Here is a 17,044-nt window from a genome sequence, read left to right as displayed (position 1 = left end):
GATCTTTTCATATGCTAGTTATTCAATAACTATTAATAATTATTTTTCCTTACTTATGAAATTCCTAAAAGTACTGAATTTGTCTTCTATTTGTGCATCTATACATAGTGTATAATGGTATTTGTAACAAATATAGTTAACAAATATCTACTGAGGGATAGTAAACATGATGTGACTGCTAGTCAAGGACCCTTTGATTACTTATTTTCCTGATCCTCTTAGTTGGCCTTACATTCTATTCTTCTTGTGCTCCTAAACTTTGCAGGATTAGTAGACTTAATTGGCCAGGTTTATTTTTTATAATGATGTGACCGATTATAAATTAGACAGTGTGGGGAATGAACAGCAGTGCAGAATAATAGGGAGACACGCTTGTTTCACAGTCCAAACTTCAGAATCACTAAATCCAAAACTGAGTTCATTATTCATCCATCTCATACTTCTAATTTCTTTGTTTTATTTATAGATACATGTTTTTTGGTATCCGCAACCTAATTATTCTCTTTGGATTGCAATTGCCTAATGTGTCATCCAAGTTGTCAAGCTGGACCAATTCTTCTTTAACATTCTATGTCATATCTATCCATTAAATCGATATCTATCAAAAAACATTAAAGTAGACACATAGAAAATAGTTCAGTGTTCCATGGTCTCTAGATTTCAAACTAGTCTTCCCACTTACAATTGCTCTGTCATCTTCACAGCATCCTAGCATATTAGGAGAACAGTCTTTCCTTGGTTCTATTGTGATCATGCGCATCGCAGTTCAAAACTCTTCAGTGCATCTCCATATTCTAATACAGTATATTAAAATGCAATCTAAGACTCAAAGCCTCCTGTAATAATGAGTCAAACTATGCATTGGGTCAAACATCCATCCATTAACCCAGCTAAACTTCCTACTTTTTTCCTTGTGTTTATGCTAATGTGAAACTCCATTTGTTGCTGTGTATCCTGCATGGATCATTTCAAGTACAAAATGTTCTTAAATATTTCCCATTCACCTTCTTTACTAATCCTGTAGAGCATTTTATTTGTAATTCTCTTACGATACACTTCAGATTTTTATGTATATATACATGTATTTATACATATTACATATATGTATGTATGTATGTACGTATGTATGTATGCATTTATTTGTGTTTCTGTACGGGCCTATTTTCCTGACTAGATTGATTAAACGTTCTTTAAGGATAAGCATGTTACTTATAGAAGCAAGATTATGTGTTAAACGTGATAGATATTTACTACACTTTAATTAATTTGAATTCAATTGAAACCAGCAACTATAAAACTCTTCCCTTTGGTGTTCTGATATGTTAGATTACGTTGGCATCTTAGTTTTAGCACTTTTTTTCACTTATGACTTCAATTATTTTCATCAAAATGGAACCCAGATACATTACTTACTTTTCCATTCCGAGCCCAATATGGCAAAGGAGAATTTAAATATGCCCTACGTTACTCTTCACACAAACATTTTAAAAATTTTATTGCTAATTCTCAAGATGATGTAACTAATCGACCAATAAATACATTTATTTTACTTACTAAAAATCAATGGACTTTGAATAAGTCACTTCATATTCTTGTGGTTAGACTTGTTCACCTAGAGAATAAGAATCAAAATATTTGCATATTAACTCCATACCGCTTTCATGATAATTGGATAAGAATTTATTTTGTGAATTAAAGAAAGAAAATATACATTATAATATATAATATAAAGAGAAATATAAACAGTAACTGAAATATGGGTAAGACAAGTTACATGGTAAAATTATATAGGGATGATTCTGGAAATCTCCAGGTGCCTGTAGCCTTCTATGGAAAATTAAGTTGGTTATTTTCTTGAGACTTCTCCTTTTGTAAGCCCTACCATTTCTTACCTCTACAATGACACTCTTCATTTAAAACTGATCCTATTCAATTTATCTTTTTCTCCAATTTATTATCCTGTGATAGTGAGACTTTAGGAATAGAGCCTTGGAAATATGATTATATTTTGTATTATATTATATCCACAAAGAAATGATATTGCTGGTTGATTAGAGGATTATCATAAAAATAAAAAATAGTATTTTGATTCAATGTCAAGAAACAATTTTATCTTTATGCATGTTTCTGAACCAAATTTTGCCTAACCTATTGCCATCAAAGGAAGACCACTCCTGTGCTGCAGGATTACTTACAGAAGGATGTCCCTTAAAGAGCATCCAAGTAATTCCTTATCCAATTAGAATCCTAAAAGGGACAATTGCAGAATTCACTCTATCTGCATTATTTTCTTACTAAAAATTCAAAATCTCATCACTTACCTGAACTCAGATAATGTTTTTCAAAATATAAAGAAAACTGACTTTCTCTTCCTACCTTTCAAAGGTTATTGTCATATCATTTTCATAATTTTAATTTGTTTTTGTCTACCCAGTATCTCCAAATGGACACAGCATGTTATTAAGTTTCTGAGATAAGCTTGGACTGTTACGAATAAAATCAAATCACACATATACTCCAGGAGAACAATAGAGTTATTAAAGAAGAATATGTAGCATGTATCATTGTTTTTCAGAATATATGCTAGCACACCTGATGTTGAAGATTTATAAGAATATAGAGATAAAATAAGTAATAATGAAATGACAGCAATAGATAAACTCAGAAAGTAGAGACACAAGGAAAAAAATAAGGAAAGCAAAACAGAATGAGAAAGAAAAAAGATAAATATATCAAGATAGTAATGTTCTTTCTAGTACATTGTAGATGCTTAAATAAATATCTGTTGAATATGTGAATGTAGAGAGCAAAAGAAACAAAGTGGAAAATAAAGATTAAAGGGGTAAGACGAAATCCAGTAATTCAGTTTATTTGCCTGGAAAGGACTGTGGCAAGTTCTCGTCTTTCTGGCTGTACAGGAACATCATGGGATTAGTAGAGCTTGATTTATCTAAACACGAAGTTTAAGAAAATACTGCTGAGTCCCCCAGAGGGTGAGAAACTGGAGTTGGGAAGACACAAGGATCTGTGCCTCTCAGGCAAGTGGGAGGTGCAAAGGAATGAAGGGGAGCAGGGAAGAAGTATCTGACTACATGGCTTAAGAAAGCATGGAGCCCATTATTTTAGATGTTTACATCCTAATATGCCCTTTAACAAGTTTGTAAGCACGATTCTGATATAATAGGTTAATAAGACAAAACAGAAACAATGTTTAGGTGTTCATTTCACCTCTGATTCACTTTAGATAATCTTAATGCTACTGTCTAAGGATCTTTGCTGCAGTTTTAATGCCTTGCTTTCTGTCTATTGGATACCCTTATTTTAAATAATGGTAGGCCTTTCAGAGCTCAGTTGGTTCCTACACAAAATCAATATATTATTACTACAAACTGTTTGTAATGCAAACAGCAGTTTCAATCTAAAAAGTGGGAAATGGCACACTTAATATTTAGAGGAAAATAGAAGTTTCCAAAGGTAAAGAACACTAATAGTAACATTTGTATTTTCCCATAGCCTTATTCACAGTAAAATAATGTGTAACAAGGATTTTCAAATTCCAGAATCTTTATATAAAAATTTCCACAATAATATATATATATAATTTTATATATGCATGTGTATATACATATAATTGCTTTTGAACATATATGCAATCCTCCTCACATGTCTGTTTGTTTTGTTCTCATAATAATCTTCTAGAGCAAGAATGGTATTTTTTAAATGATAGAAGAGAGGAAACTCAGGCAAGAAGAGCTTAGAGGACTTACCCAAGAATGCAAATCTAGTTAAGTTCAGAAGCAAAGATTTGAATAAGATTTTGAATCCTAGATCAGTATACTTTTCATAATTCCATTGTTCTTCTCTCAGACAAAAACATATGTGGCTGTCGAATCAAACTTTTTACACTTTTAAAAAATTTTTACTTTATAGTTCTACCCCGAATGTTCCCTTTACACCACTTATGAAGTAACTAATGACAAAGTAAGGTGACCTTTCATTTTGATTATCCTTCCCTTCCCAAACCCTTTCTGTATTTACATGATGCCAGGTTGTAATGCATCAGTTTGTTTAGTACGTGACAAAGAGATGGGAAGTTATGGAAGACTGACCTGTGACCCAAACATAATACCCAGACACTGTTTGCTGTTTGGATTTCTTCTCAGTTCCGTAGAGTATCAACCAAGCTCCCTCTCACACACTTAAGTGTCAACTCCAAGAAGCTGACTTCAATTTACGGCCATCCATAGAATCGACAGGTCCATAGGGAGCTTTCCCATGAGTATGGTCTGTCTTGGTCCCTTCTTTCTTGCTGTTAATGTTTTGGTCCCTTCCTTCTATTTAAGCCTCTGAGATTCAATATAATTAACATCTGCTGCTGCAAACATGTCCCAGAGAGAAGAACCAGAGGGACTAGAAGATAAGACAACCACAGAAGCAAGGCAGGAAAATGTTTCCAACAAAATGTAAACTTTGGGCATGCAAGTCAGCTCAGAGGAAACCACATCAGTTTCAGTAAAACTTGATTTTGGTGGTTGTTGAGATGACTTTTATAATATAGATTATGAAATAGGTAAAATTACCCATTGCATTTGCTAGCTATTGTGAGAACAATAATATAACTTCAAAAGTTGCAAAAGTAATCTTTCTAAAATATGATGTTTTTCATATTTTCCTTCCATAAAGCTCCTCATTCTCACACTATACTCATGTTTATCATATAAGATATTTCATAAGCAGAAGATACATATTAATTCATTTGATAGTCATAGCAACTGTATAAATTAGGGGAATAATTTTAATTATTCATATTTAGCTGATAACAATTCCAAAACTCAGAAAAAAAAATCAAATAACTTGCTCAAGACCACAGACAGGTAGACCAGGAACAAAAACTAATGCTTCCAAATTTGATCTAATCTTTCTTCCCCCAAGTTATTGAGCATTACTAATCCAGACTCCTCCGTTTAAATGACAAAATTAAAATTCAACATGTGTTTTTGTCTAGTATTGTAACAATGGGCCTCCAACACCAGTTCAAACTGACCCCATCTCTTATCAACAGAGTGACTAAGAATTGTTTCTCAGAAAATTCTCAAAGTCACGTAGCCAGAGCATGTGAACGAGAGGAAATCTTGACCTGAAATGACTGCAGAATGGAAGATTCTCCTCCCCATGGAGCAAAAGAAACTGGGACACGACTGAACCTTGAAAGTTGGAGTTTCACCAGAGGTGAGGGGCCCATGGTCCAGGAAGACCCAGTATTAAAACCCCTTCCGCATCTTACTGTAAATGTTTAAAATTTTACCATAAATGCTTAAAACCTTACCATAAATACTTGAAGCCCTCCAATCAAAAGTGTAATAATGGCTCTTTATGTGCATTGAGTAGTGAGCCCTCGCTTGGTAACAATATCTCCATTTTATTAGCCTTTCTGTTTTCTTTTTTTTTTTTACCCTAATACCTATGGAGTAGTAGAAAAAAATAATGGATGTGAAACTGCAAATATTGTTTATAAATTCCAAATCTGTGATCTTGAACAAATAATCCCAAATGTCAGACTTTGTACTTCATCATAGAAAGTTTCATTATTAAAATTCCTGAAATTAACTTGATCTCAAATTATCATATGAAATTAAGTTTGTTTTTGTTTTCAGTTTTGTTTTTTTTCTGAGGAAGATTGGCCCTGAGCTAACATGGGTTACCAACCTTCCTGTTTTTGCTTGAGGAAGATTTTGCTTGAGGAAGATTGTCGCTGAGCTAACATCTCTGCCAATCTTCCTCTATTTTATGTGAGATGCCACCACAGCATGGCTTAATGAGCAGTGTTAGGTCTGCACCTGGGATCCGAACCTGTGAACCCCTGGCTGCAGAAGTGGAGCATGTGGACTCAACCACCAAGCCACTGAGCCAGCCCCTGAGATAAAGTTTTTGAAGGGACTTTATATTGGGCTTCAGTAATAAACCCAAATGTGCATGGAGATTTGCTTTGTCATAAAGGTGGAACTTCATATTATCAGGAGAATTTTTCAATAGAATGTGGTTGTGCCAACTGACTTAAAACCTGTGGGAAAAAATACATAAATTAAAGTCCTACCTTCAAATTAATGCCAAAACAATGAAAAATTTAAATGTAGAAACAAGAGAATATCACACAAAAGATCTACAATCATGCAAAAGATCACTGGAAACTTAGAGGTCTTAAAAAGACTGGTGTATTTGATATATAAACGTAAAATTTCTAGAGACAAATATCGTAAACAACAGGAAACAAAAAATAGGTGACAAACTTCAAAGAAAATATTTGTGCAGCATACAAAAGACAAAAGGCTAACCTCTTTATCATATGCTTCATTATAAGTCAGTATGGAAAAGTCCAACAATCCAACAGAAACAGCAAAGGACCAGGGCAGAGGCTTTTACATCATGTTCACATATATGATAAAAAGATAGCTTATCTTTAAACATACAAGAAATGCAAATTAAATCACAATGGGATACAGTTTTTACTTATCTAATTGGTCAAGAGCAAAATGTTTTATTTTATATCATGTAGAAAAGCCACTTTGCTTTAACTTTTTTATAGACCATTTTTGAATTATATATCGCGTGTAAAAATGAACACGTCTTTGGCACACCAATTCCATTTCTAGACATTCAACTGGCAGATATTCTCACATATGCATGCAGAGATGGATGTACAAAGACCTTCACTGCAGTATTGTTTGCATTAGTAAGAGACTACAAAGATCATAAATGACCACCAGTACAGAAGTTGTTAAAAACGTCTTCACAATGTAATATTATGCAGTCATTAAAAATAATGAGGCAAGTCTGTAGCTACAAAATTGGAATGGTCTCCAAGATAGACATATTTAAAGAGAGGAAAAAGTTACAGGAAGTTGTTTATAAAATAACAGAAGATGTTATCTGTCTATTCACCTGTCAACATATATGCATAAATAAATATATGTATAAAAACACATTTTCAAATACCCCACGTACGGGAGTGTGTGTACAGAATATCTTGTGAAGAGGAGAGAATGGAGAAATGGAGTTAGGAGTGGAGGAGAGATTTGTTTTCCTCATGAATATCCTTATTACGTAAATTTCTTGTCTTATAGTTATTACTTTTTAACAATTTTAACAATAATGAGGACAAAACAACACTCCCACCTCTGTGGTGTTCTTTGTGGGAGGTTTCCTGAGGAGTGTACAGTACATAGGATGTGATTACAACTATGAAAAAAGTGCTTAAAGTCTGAAATTAAGTAAACCCATATTTACCTTAATCAGATTTTCCTTAATATGGATGACTTTATTTTTAAACTTAATTTTTTAAGTTCAAGTTGATTTCTCAAAGTAATATATATAAATAATTTAAAATCAAATGGTTCTACATGAATTAAAAAACACTAGTAGTGGCAAGTATCCTGGTCCTGCTCTGCTTCCATTGCCTATTCTCACAAGGTAAGCACTTTAAGCTCTTTCTGATATTTATCTGGAATTTTCTTGAATATCTCTAATTTAATTCAACATTTGCAAAATTGCTCTTTCAGTGCTTACAAGTGCCAGGTACTGTGCCATGCACTTGGGATGCACCAGTGAACCAAACAAAGATCCCTGTCTCTCGGAAGTTAAAATTCTAGGGAAACGGGTAGATAATAAATAATAAGCCTAATAAATTCTTAAGTATGTGTAGTATGTTAGAAGATGATAAGTGCTATGGATGAAGGAAACCATAGAGTAGGGTAAGGAGTCTCAGGTGGGTGAGATGGGCAGATGGCAGAATTAAACCCAGTGGTCAGGAGAGCTCTCCTTGCCAAGGTGAGATCTGAAAATCTGAAGGAGAGGAAGAAGTTAGCCAAGCAGGTATCCAGGATAAAGCATGCCAGCCGGAGAGCAGCGGAAGCTGTACAGCAGAAGGATAGCTGGTGTGATTTAATAACAACACAGAGTCCAGGACGACTCTGCAGAGTGAGTCAAGAGGGGAGTTGTAGGAGATGGGGTCAGGAGAGGAGAGAGTCATGTGGGTCTTTGCAGGCCATTGTAAGGATTTAGGCTTTTCCTGGGCATGAAATGGACATTCAGGGCTTTAAGCAGAGGAATGAGAAGTGACATGATCTGCCTTGAATTTAGAAGAAATCCTCTGTTGTATTTAGAATTCCCTGGAAGAACGGAAGCGACTAGATCCAAAAGACACTAAAACAGTGATCTAGGTGAGAGAGGATGGGGACTCAGAGCTGGGTCTTAGCAAGAGAAGTGGTAAAATTCTGGATATATTTTGAGGGTAGAGATAACAAGATTTCCTGAGGGATTGGATGTAGGCTGCTATGTCTTCATTATATTTTTCATTTCGTCTTTATCAATTAGCTTCCTGATATGGGACATAAGAATCCAGCTTTTCTTTTGCATAATATTTTATTCTTCCTTACACACAAACACACAAACACACACACACACACACCCTGTTCCTCAAACTCTACAGCATAATTATACTTTAATTTCTTTCTTTTTTTTGAGGAAGATTGGCCCTGAGCTAACTGCCACCAATCCTCCTCTTTTTGCTGAGGAAGTCTGACCCTGAGCTAACATCCATGCCCATCTTCCTCTACTTTATATGTGGGACACCTACCACAGCATGGCGTGCCAAGCGGTGCCATTTCCGCACCCCGGATCCGGATGGGCAAGCCCCAAACTGGTGAACCCCGGGCCGCCAAGCAGCAGAACATGCAAACTTAACTGCTGCACTACCAGGCCGGCCCCTACACTTTAGTTTTTAAATAATTTTGTATTATATTATAGAGATAATAAAGATAGTTTTCACAGCTATGGGTGCACTGTGATTAAATTTCTTTTCTCACATAGCTTTGTGCTGTTCATTGAGTTAATAAATGTTTTATGTGTGTGTGTACTTTTTCTCTGTAGTTTTCATTTACATAATCCACAAAACTGTAAAGCTCATCTCAGAATGATTGAACACCTCAGGTAGCCTATCAGCTCATTTTTCTTGATGAGTTTTGCTAGAGCTTTGATGTTCCAAACTGGATTCTCTCCATGCACATCTTCCTGGAATTTGCCTTCACAACAGCCTAGCACAGAGGAGGCAAACTTTTACCTTTACCCCCTTAGGGTTCTTTTCAGCTCAGCCTCAGAATTAAATTGACATAAACCAGATCAACAGGAGAAAAGCAGACAAATTTATTTAATACAAGTTTTACATGACAAGGGAGCCCTCTTAAGGAATGAAGACCCAGGGAAATGAGAAAAGCAATTTGCTTTTATATTAGGTTGAAAAAAGAGAGGCAATTGTGGAAAAGTGACTAAACTGTATGAGGCTGTATGAGGAGGCTAAAGAAAGATAAGAATAATTTTAACAAAGTCTGTATGGAATTCTCTCAGTCTCACCTCCTCTTGTCCTTGACCTTGATGATAAGAAAGCTGCTTTCCTTCTGGTATAGGGAGGACGTCTTTCATATGAGAATTGCATCTCCTGCTTTTAAGAAAGTGAAGGAAGGTCAGAGTATTTTTCTTATATTTTCTGTTTTCTGTTTTTCAAGTGCCTTTAATGCAAAATAGTCAGTATTCCAGTGTGGCATATTTTGGGTGGCATGTTCTAAACTCCCTTACCAGGCATTTTCTCCGTTTCTTTCTGGTACTGAATCCCTGGGGTGCTTTTGACTTTCTTAGTTTTCTCCTTCCTTTTGGTGGAGTGTAGCCCCCAGTAGCTTCCTGAGAATACTGCAACAACAGAAGAAAAATGAGAGCCTCCATGTGTAGAAGCAAATAATTCATGAACAATCTATAAATCAAAATTGGAGTGAGTTTATTGAGTCAGCTCTGAGGACCATATAACATGGGAGAGTCCTTCCCCAAAGCAATGGAGCAAACAAAGAAATGGGGGGGTACAGATTGTTTATATACTGTCAAAAAAACGTGTATCACATCTTTAGTTTATTCAAGTCAGAATCCAAAAAAGTTCCACACCTCACATTTTGTTAAGGTATTTTTAAGTGTTGTTTAATCTATAACAGAGGTTAGCAAATATTTTCTGTAAAGTGTCAGATATTTGATATTTTTGGCCTTGTGGTGTATATGATCTCTGAAGCAACTACTCAACTCTGCAGTTATAGCGGGAAAACAGCCCTTAGACAATATGTAAATGAGTGTGCTGGGGTTGTGTTCCAATAAAACTTTATTTATACAAACAGGAAGCAGGTCAGATATGGCCTACTGCTTAGAGTTTGCAAAACAACCCCTGGTCTTCAGGTCTGTAAGGAGAGAAATTAGCCTAAAGAAGCTAATATTATGTTACGATTTTATAACTTGGTACAGAAAATAACTATAAGAGCTATAAACTTAATAAATTCCTTTTGCAAACTCTTTGCCTATATCTCCTTACTTTTTAGTCCTGGATAACCTATAACCTGTCCTTTATCCTCTGCTAGTTCATCCATTATTGATTCAAATAAACAGTATATTCTAAAATATCTTTGAGAATTTTGCTTTAAGATAAAACACACCTGTGACTGGATTCTTTAAGTAAACAGAAAAAAGGATTTATACAAGTTTACAAGCACAAAAAAGAAATGATAATTATGTGAAATGATAGAGGAGTTAATTATTACTACTGTGGCAACCATATTGCAATATATAAATGCATCAAATCAGCATACTGTACACCTTAAATTTACACAATGTTGTATGTCAAATATATTTCAGTAAAAAAATAAATAGTAATCACTTTTGGTATTGTGTAGGTTTGCTTTAGCATTACTGTTAAATATAAATCAAAAGTTGCTGTTTATATCACATATGTTGATCAAACCAAAGGAAAGGATTTCAAAAAGAAAAATAAAATCAGCCGAAAAGAACTCATAAGTTAGAAAGAAGCCTAAACACCAGGGTTAGAACTTCCTAGAAGAGACATTGTCTGGAGCCGTTTGTTCCTTTTCATTTTTATTTATCTCAAGGACAAAGAATGGAGGTAATCAGAATTAACGGAATAAGCCTTCTTAGAAATCATGGAGAAGAGCCTCACATCCCAGGTTCTGAAGCCAGACCGCCTGGACTGAATACTGGTCCATGCTTCACTTGTGGGAACAAGCCGCTCCAGCTTCTCCTCCTTGGTTTCCACATGTGTAGAATGAGGACAATAAAAGTACAGGGGTGGTTTTGATGGTCTAATTAGATAATACATTTAATGAGTGAGAACTATCCTTTTTACATATTCACAAGTCAGTAAATGGGAGTTATCATTATTGTTAGTGGTTGTGTAGTTACAGCTGGTGCTGAGGAAGATGCAGTCCAAATGCTCTTTGGAATCAAAGAGCACAGAGTCTCAAGATCAAAATTAGTAAGGGATAGCTAACTATTACCAATAGTCAGGAATATTTAATAGAGAAAATATTGAAGGTATGTTAATTAATGATTATGTACATATTTAAAAGATTAAATATTAAGATGTTCTAAAAAATACATTTTTGGTGATTTTTATATATTCATCTGCTTTCAAAATGGTATATGGGGGCTGGTCCCATGGCTGAGTGATTAAGTTCCCGTGTTCCAATTGTGTGGCCCAGCACTTCACTGGTTCAGATCCTGGGCACGGACCTAGTATGGCTCATCAAGCCATGCTGAGGTGGCATCCCATGTAGCAGAACCGAAAGGACCTACAGCTGGAAAGAATATACAACTATGTACTGGGGGGCTTGGGGAGAAGAAAAAACAAAAAGACTGGCAAGAGATGTTAGCTCAGGTGCCAATCTTATAAAACGAAACAAACAAAAAACCACTATATGTTTGGATAACAATCTATCATGAGAGCTGGCTTCTGTGAGTTAGTGGTTAGCACAAAGAAAAAGGCTAAAATAAAATTAACATGTACATTGATTATTGTTGAATTGAAGGAATATAAGGGAATTAAATTTTAATTTTTACATACTTTCATGTGTTTTATAAATTTGCTGTGAAAGCATGTGTTATATTTATCTTAAGAAAAGGTGTATCATTAATTATTCAAATATTTGTATTACACATGAACTATACGAACCTGAGAAACAGGGAAAAGAAAAAATTACCGGTACCATGAATGCCTAGAGGGACTACTATTAATATTTCATTTTCATCCTTTCAAACTTATGAAACTAAACAAAAATGATCATACTAGACAATTGTTTTTAAATTGCTTTAATACTTAATAAATCATTTTTCTAGATTAATAAATATCCTTATAAATTATCATTTTTAAGGCCTGCACATATTCATGTAGTATAATTGTTAAGCAGTAAGTTATTTTTGTATGTTCAGTTTGTTTCCATTGTTAATTACTATACACTCATGGAAATAAAAAACAGTTTTTTTTTTTGAGGAAGATTAGCCCTGAGTTAACATCTGCTACCAATCTTCCTCTTTTTGCTGAGGAAGACTGGCCCTGAACTACCATCCAAGCCCATCTTCCTCTACTTTACATGTGGGACGCCTACCACAGCGTGGCTTGCTAAGTGGTGCCATTTCCACACCCGGGATCTGAACCAGTGAACCCCAGGCCACCAAAGCAGAAAGTGCACACTTAACTGCTGTGCCACTGGGCCAGCCCCAAAATCACAATGCATTATTTTTAAACAAATTAATTGGACGGTTCTTGGGAAAATAGGGATATCTGGCAAAATACACGTCTTGGTCATTAGTGAACATCACTACTATCTTCTGAGAGTAGAATTAGTACATTCTTTTCTCTCTTTCAGTTTTGTTGAGGTAGAATTGACAAATAAAATCATATATATTTAAGGTGTATAATGTGATGACTTGATATATATATCCATTGTGAAATGATTACCACAATCGAGTTAATTAGTACATTCATCACCTCACATATTTATCATTTGTGTGTGTGTGTAATCAGAACAGTAAAGATCTATTCTCCTAGCAAATTTCAAGTATACAATACAGTATAGTTAACTATAGTTACATGCTGTACATTAGATCCCAGATCTTAATTCATCTTACAACTGAAAGTCTGTGCATCCTATGACCAACAAGAGAAATTTAAATTTCTTTATTTGAAGGATAATTTTAAGTCATAGTAGCAGTCACATTTCTCCACTCCTCGTCATTTACAACTACCATATGAGTAGTTATTAATCCTTCATAGGTCAGGAGCTAACACAGACCCTCCCTGAGAACCAGATGTTCAAACCCAAGGCGATGTCTCTATAGGTGCTACAGGATTGTGTTGTAACCATGTTCATTTCTCTTAAGAGCAAGTGTTTGGATGATATCAAAATATATCGAATTAGATTCATTTGCACATATGCCATTTTTGTAAATTACATAAAAGTCTTTAAAATTATTTATATTAATTATTTCTAGTTAAGATTTCTTCTCCCATCCTTGACTTTAAATATCATTTCTGTTTCTTCTAAAAAAATTTTCACTGTGGCGACTCCTGATAAAAATTTCCCATATCTTTCTTTTAATATTCTGCAACAATACCTCTGAAAATGAGGGATTTTTTTCACGTTTTAATATACTTTTATAGTTCACATAGAAAAAAATTCAACCCTATATCATGTACTAGTAATTATGGTTGAAGAATTTTCAAACATTTTTTATGAGAAGAAATAATGCACTTCATAGAGTTAGTAGAGAATTAAGAGTCCTGTGGGACAGACATATGTGGGAACACACCCCTGGTGACCAGGGCAGAAGTTAGATGGGCCCCTAAGGGTTAGAATATTTTTAAGAACATAGAGTCAAAATTTGCGAGGCTTATGAGATATAACCTGGCAATTTATACTCTAAGGCTAAACTAAATATTTTGGAAAATCTGTCTGGAGTTGGACTCATATATACAAATCTTTGGTAGCCAACTTCCTTCCAGAATTTGACAGTCGGAATTTTAGCTCTAAGTACAGAGATGTCTCCAAAATTACAATCACTCTCATTAAACAAGGTCCTTAGAAAACAGACTGAAGTGTGAAGATTTTCTTATTTTCTTTACTCTTTGGTTGTGGCTGCATCTTTTCCAAAGAGCAGATTTTCACAGTCTGCTAGGATCTACCCACGAGTCAAAACGTTTTCCTAACACAGGGTTCTCTGGAGAGCTGCCTTGACTTCTTTGTTCCGCAAACTATAGATGATGGGGTTGAGCATGGACGTGACCACTGTATAGAAGAGGGCTAGGAGTTTATCTATTCCTGGTGAATGGTTAGCTTTGGGTCTCAAATAGGTGACAGATCCTGAGCCATAGAAGAGTGTTACTACAAGGAGGTGGGAAGAACAGGTGGAAAGGGCTTTCTGGCGGCCTTGAGGTGAGGGCATGATCAGCATGGCTGCCAGAATTCTGCCATAGGAAGCAACAATCAATAAAAATGGGCTGGAAATGCAAAGGATGGCTGCAACAAAGACCGCAGCCTCATTATGGGATGTATCCCCACAGGCGAGTGCCAGGATAGGGGGCAGGTCACAGAAGAAGTGGTCTATTTCACAAGGGCCACAGAAGTCCAGGGAGAAAATATAGTTGGTCTGACCCAAACCCACCACGCACCCCACTACCCAAGAAATCATTGCCAACTGGGCACACTCTCCACGACTCATTCGTGTTGCATAGTGCAGTGGGGAGCATATGGCCACATAGCGGTCATAAGCCATGGTGGCCAAAAGACAGCACTCACTGATACCAAATAAAGTGAAGAAAAACATCTGTGTAGCACAACCCTCTCGAGAGATTCCTCGGGTCTCACTCACGAGGCTCTGCAGCATTTTGGGTATGACAGAGCAAGTGTAACCAATCTCCAAGAGAGACAAGTTGGCCAGGAAGAAGTACATGGGTGTGTGGAGGACTGGGTTGGTCCAGATGGCAAGGGCTATGAGAGCATTGCCTGTCAGTGATGTTAAGAACATGAGTAGGATGAGGGTAAATAAAAGGAAACATTGTTCGGTGACCTCAGAGAATTTGGTAAATGCAAAGAGTTTGACAGAAATGCTGTTGTCCTGCCACAAGGAGCAATTGAGGTTCATGACCTGAAAAGGCAAAGAAAAGTTATCAGAAAGATTCTTTCAATTATGAAGATAAATTTTTATATTACTTGCAAGAAGCTCTAGTAAGTCAGAGAAGTAAATTTCTTACTTTCAATACTAAAATTCAAAAAGTTTGGAAAATACAATTATCTTCATACCTTTTCAAAACAATTCCTAGTGTACTGTACTATCACTATCTTAGTTGACTCATCCAAAATATACCTAGTCGCCAAGCATAAAAAGCAAAAATTTAATTTCAGTTCAATTCTCTCTTCATCCCTTCCTCTATTCAGTTGTCAAATACTACCAAATAAAGGTCTTTACATATTTATCCATTTCTTTCCATTTCTGTTGCCACTGACTTGCTTTGTTCACTCATTCATTCAAAAAGTATTCATTGAGCACAGAGTATTTTGCAGTTACTGTGGTAGATACTGGGATTCAATAACAAAAGAATAAATTCTTCCCAAATGGAACTTATTTAGTGAAGGAAAGCTGACATTCAATAGCCATTCAATACATAAATAATTGCTACAAAGCAGAGAATTAAAACTGAGATATGTCCTGGTGACTGATCAGTTTAGATTGAGTATCCAAAGAGAGTTCTTGACAATGAGAAGCATGAGCTGAGATGTGAATGACAAGAAGGGGCAGCCACGTGAGGGGCCAGTCCTGTGGCACAGTGGTTAAGTTCGCACGTTCCACTTCAGCAGCTTGGGGTTTGCTGGTTCGGATCCTGGGTGTGAACCTATGCACCGCTTGTCAAGCCATGCTGTGGTAGGCGCCCCACATATAAAGTAGAGGAAGATAGGCACAGATGTTAGCTCAGGGCCAATCTTCCTAATCAAAAAAGAGGAGGATTGGTGGCAGGTGTTAGCTCAGGGCTAATCTTCCTCAAAAAATAAAATGAAATAAAATAAATACTTTAAAAAAAAGAATGGTATACAGCCATTCATATCATATCGATATTGTACTGCTGAGATAATTTCATCATCGCAATAGATTCCTTTACCTTCAATAATTCTCATCTGCCATCCTTTCTTCATAAGAGTGCTCTTGGGTAAATGAAAATTGCCATTGCCTCAAGTTAAAGCTCAATTTTCTTAAGATAATTCATGAAAATCTATGAATCGGGTCACTGTTAATAGAAACTTTGATCTCACTCCTTACGCAAATAGATCTCATGTTATAGTCATTTCAAACTACTTGTATCTTTTAGTACAGAAATTGCTTGCATATATTTCCTTTTCTTTGTGCTTATTTTCCCATGGGGCTTTGACATTTGCCTCTTTGATTGTCACCTGCTGATCTGCCTCTCTATGTTCAAGTCCCAGCAGAGCTTCCTCTCCTCGCTGCAAACTCCTTCTTGACTCCTGCTTCCCTCACCCCCATACTAATCAGGGACATGCCCCCTCAACTGTGTGTTCCCAACACTCTATAACAGCTATGAGAGAACTTACACCTCTCAAAGGACAATAAATTGATAATTTCTTCCTGAGTGTAGCCTCAGACATAACTCAGAGTGCAGAAGTTTATTTATGTACTTTTGCTTACCATTATATCCTCCATCATTAACAATGAGTACTTTCTCATGTAAGGAAAAAAAATTTGCATGCTAAGCTTTACTCTGGCTGCCTATATATTCTGCCCACTGATGTATATTTTATAATATAAAGTTAATTGTGATAAATCCATTCTCCAACAAATATCTCAAATGTGACAGTTAACTTTCTCTAATAATTTTCAATTCCTGACTAATATTCCTCCTTCTTTTTGTGGATGTCCGCAGTTTAGATTGTTCTTTTGAAATGTCATCAAACAAAATTGTAAACAATGTTTGTCACGAAAAGGGCAGAAGAATGAGGTTTCATTTCCACTGCTCTGGACTCTATCTGTTCATTAGTATAACCTGAAATCACGTTTGTACTACATTGGTTTATAACACATCACTGTGTATTCCACATTAACATTTGCTGCCAGTATATATAAAACAAAAGTATGCTTCTTGAGGTTCCAAATCATTATG

At 35.7% G+C, this 17,044-nt stretch overlaps 1 protein-coding gene across 1 annotated transcript; it reads right to left on the bottom strand.

The window, feature by feature from the left end:
• Positions 1-14,079: 14,079 nt before the first annotated feature.
• LOC103544394 (olfactory receptor 10C1-like) lies at positions 14,080-15,018 on the bottom strand. The gene has a single exon (XM_008511231.2). It carries the CDS (start codon positions 15,016-15,018, stop codon positions 14,080-14,082), a length of 939 nt encoding a protein of 312 aa, XP_008509453.2.
• Positions 15,019-17,044: the final 2,026 nt, after the last annotated feature.

The sequence above is a fragment of the Equus przewalskii genome, chromosome 19 (genome assembly GCF_037783145.1).
Source record: "Equus przewalskii isolate Varuska chromosome 19, EquPr2, whole genome shotgun sequence".
NCBI classification, from domain to species: domain Eukaryota; kingdom Metazoa; phylum Chordata; class Mammalia; order Perissodactyla; family Equidae; genus Equus; species Equus przewalskii.
This window is presented reverse-complemented; position numbering and strand designations above follow the sequence as displayed.

Coding starts and splice junctions, on each gene's coding strand:
- LOC103544394 (XM_008511231.2), bottom strand. CDS start 15,018: ATGAACCTCAATTGCTCCTTGTGGCAGGACAACAGCATTTCTGTCAAA.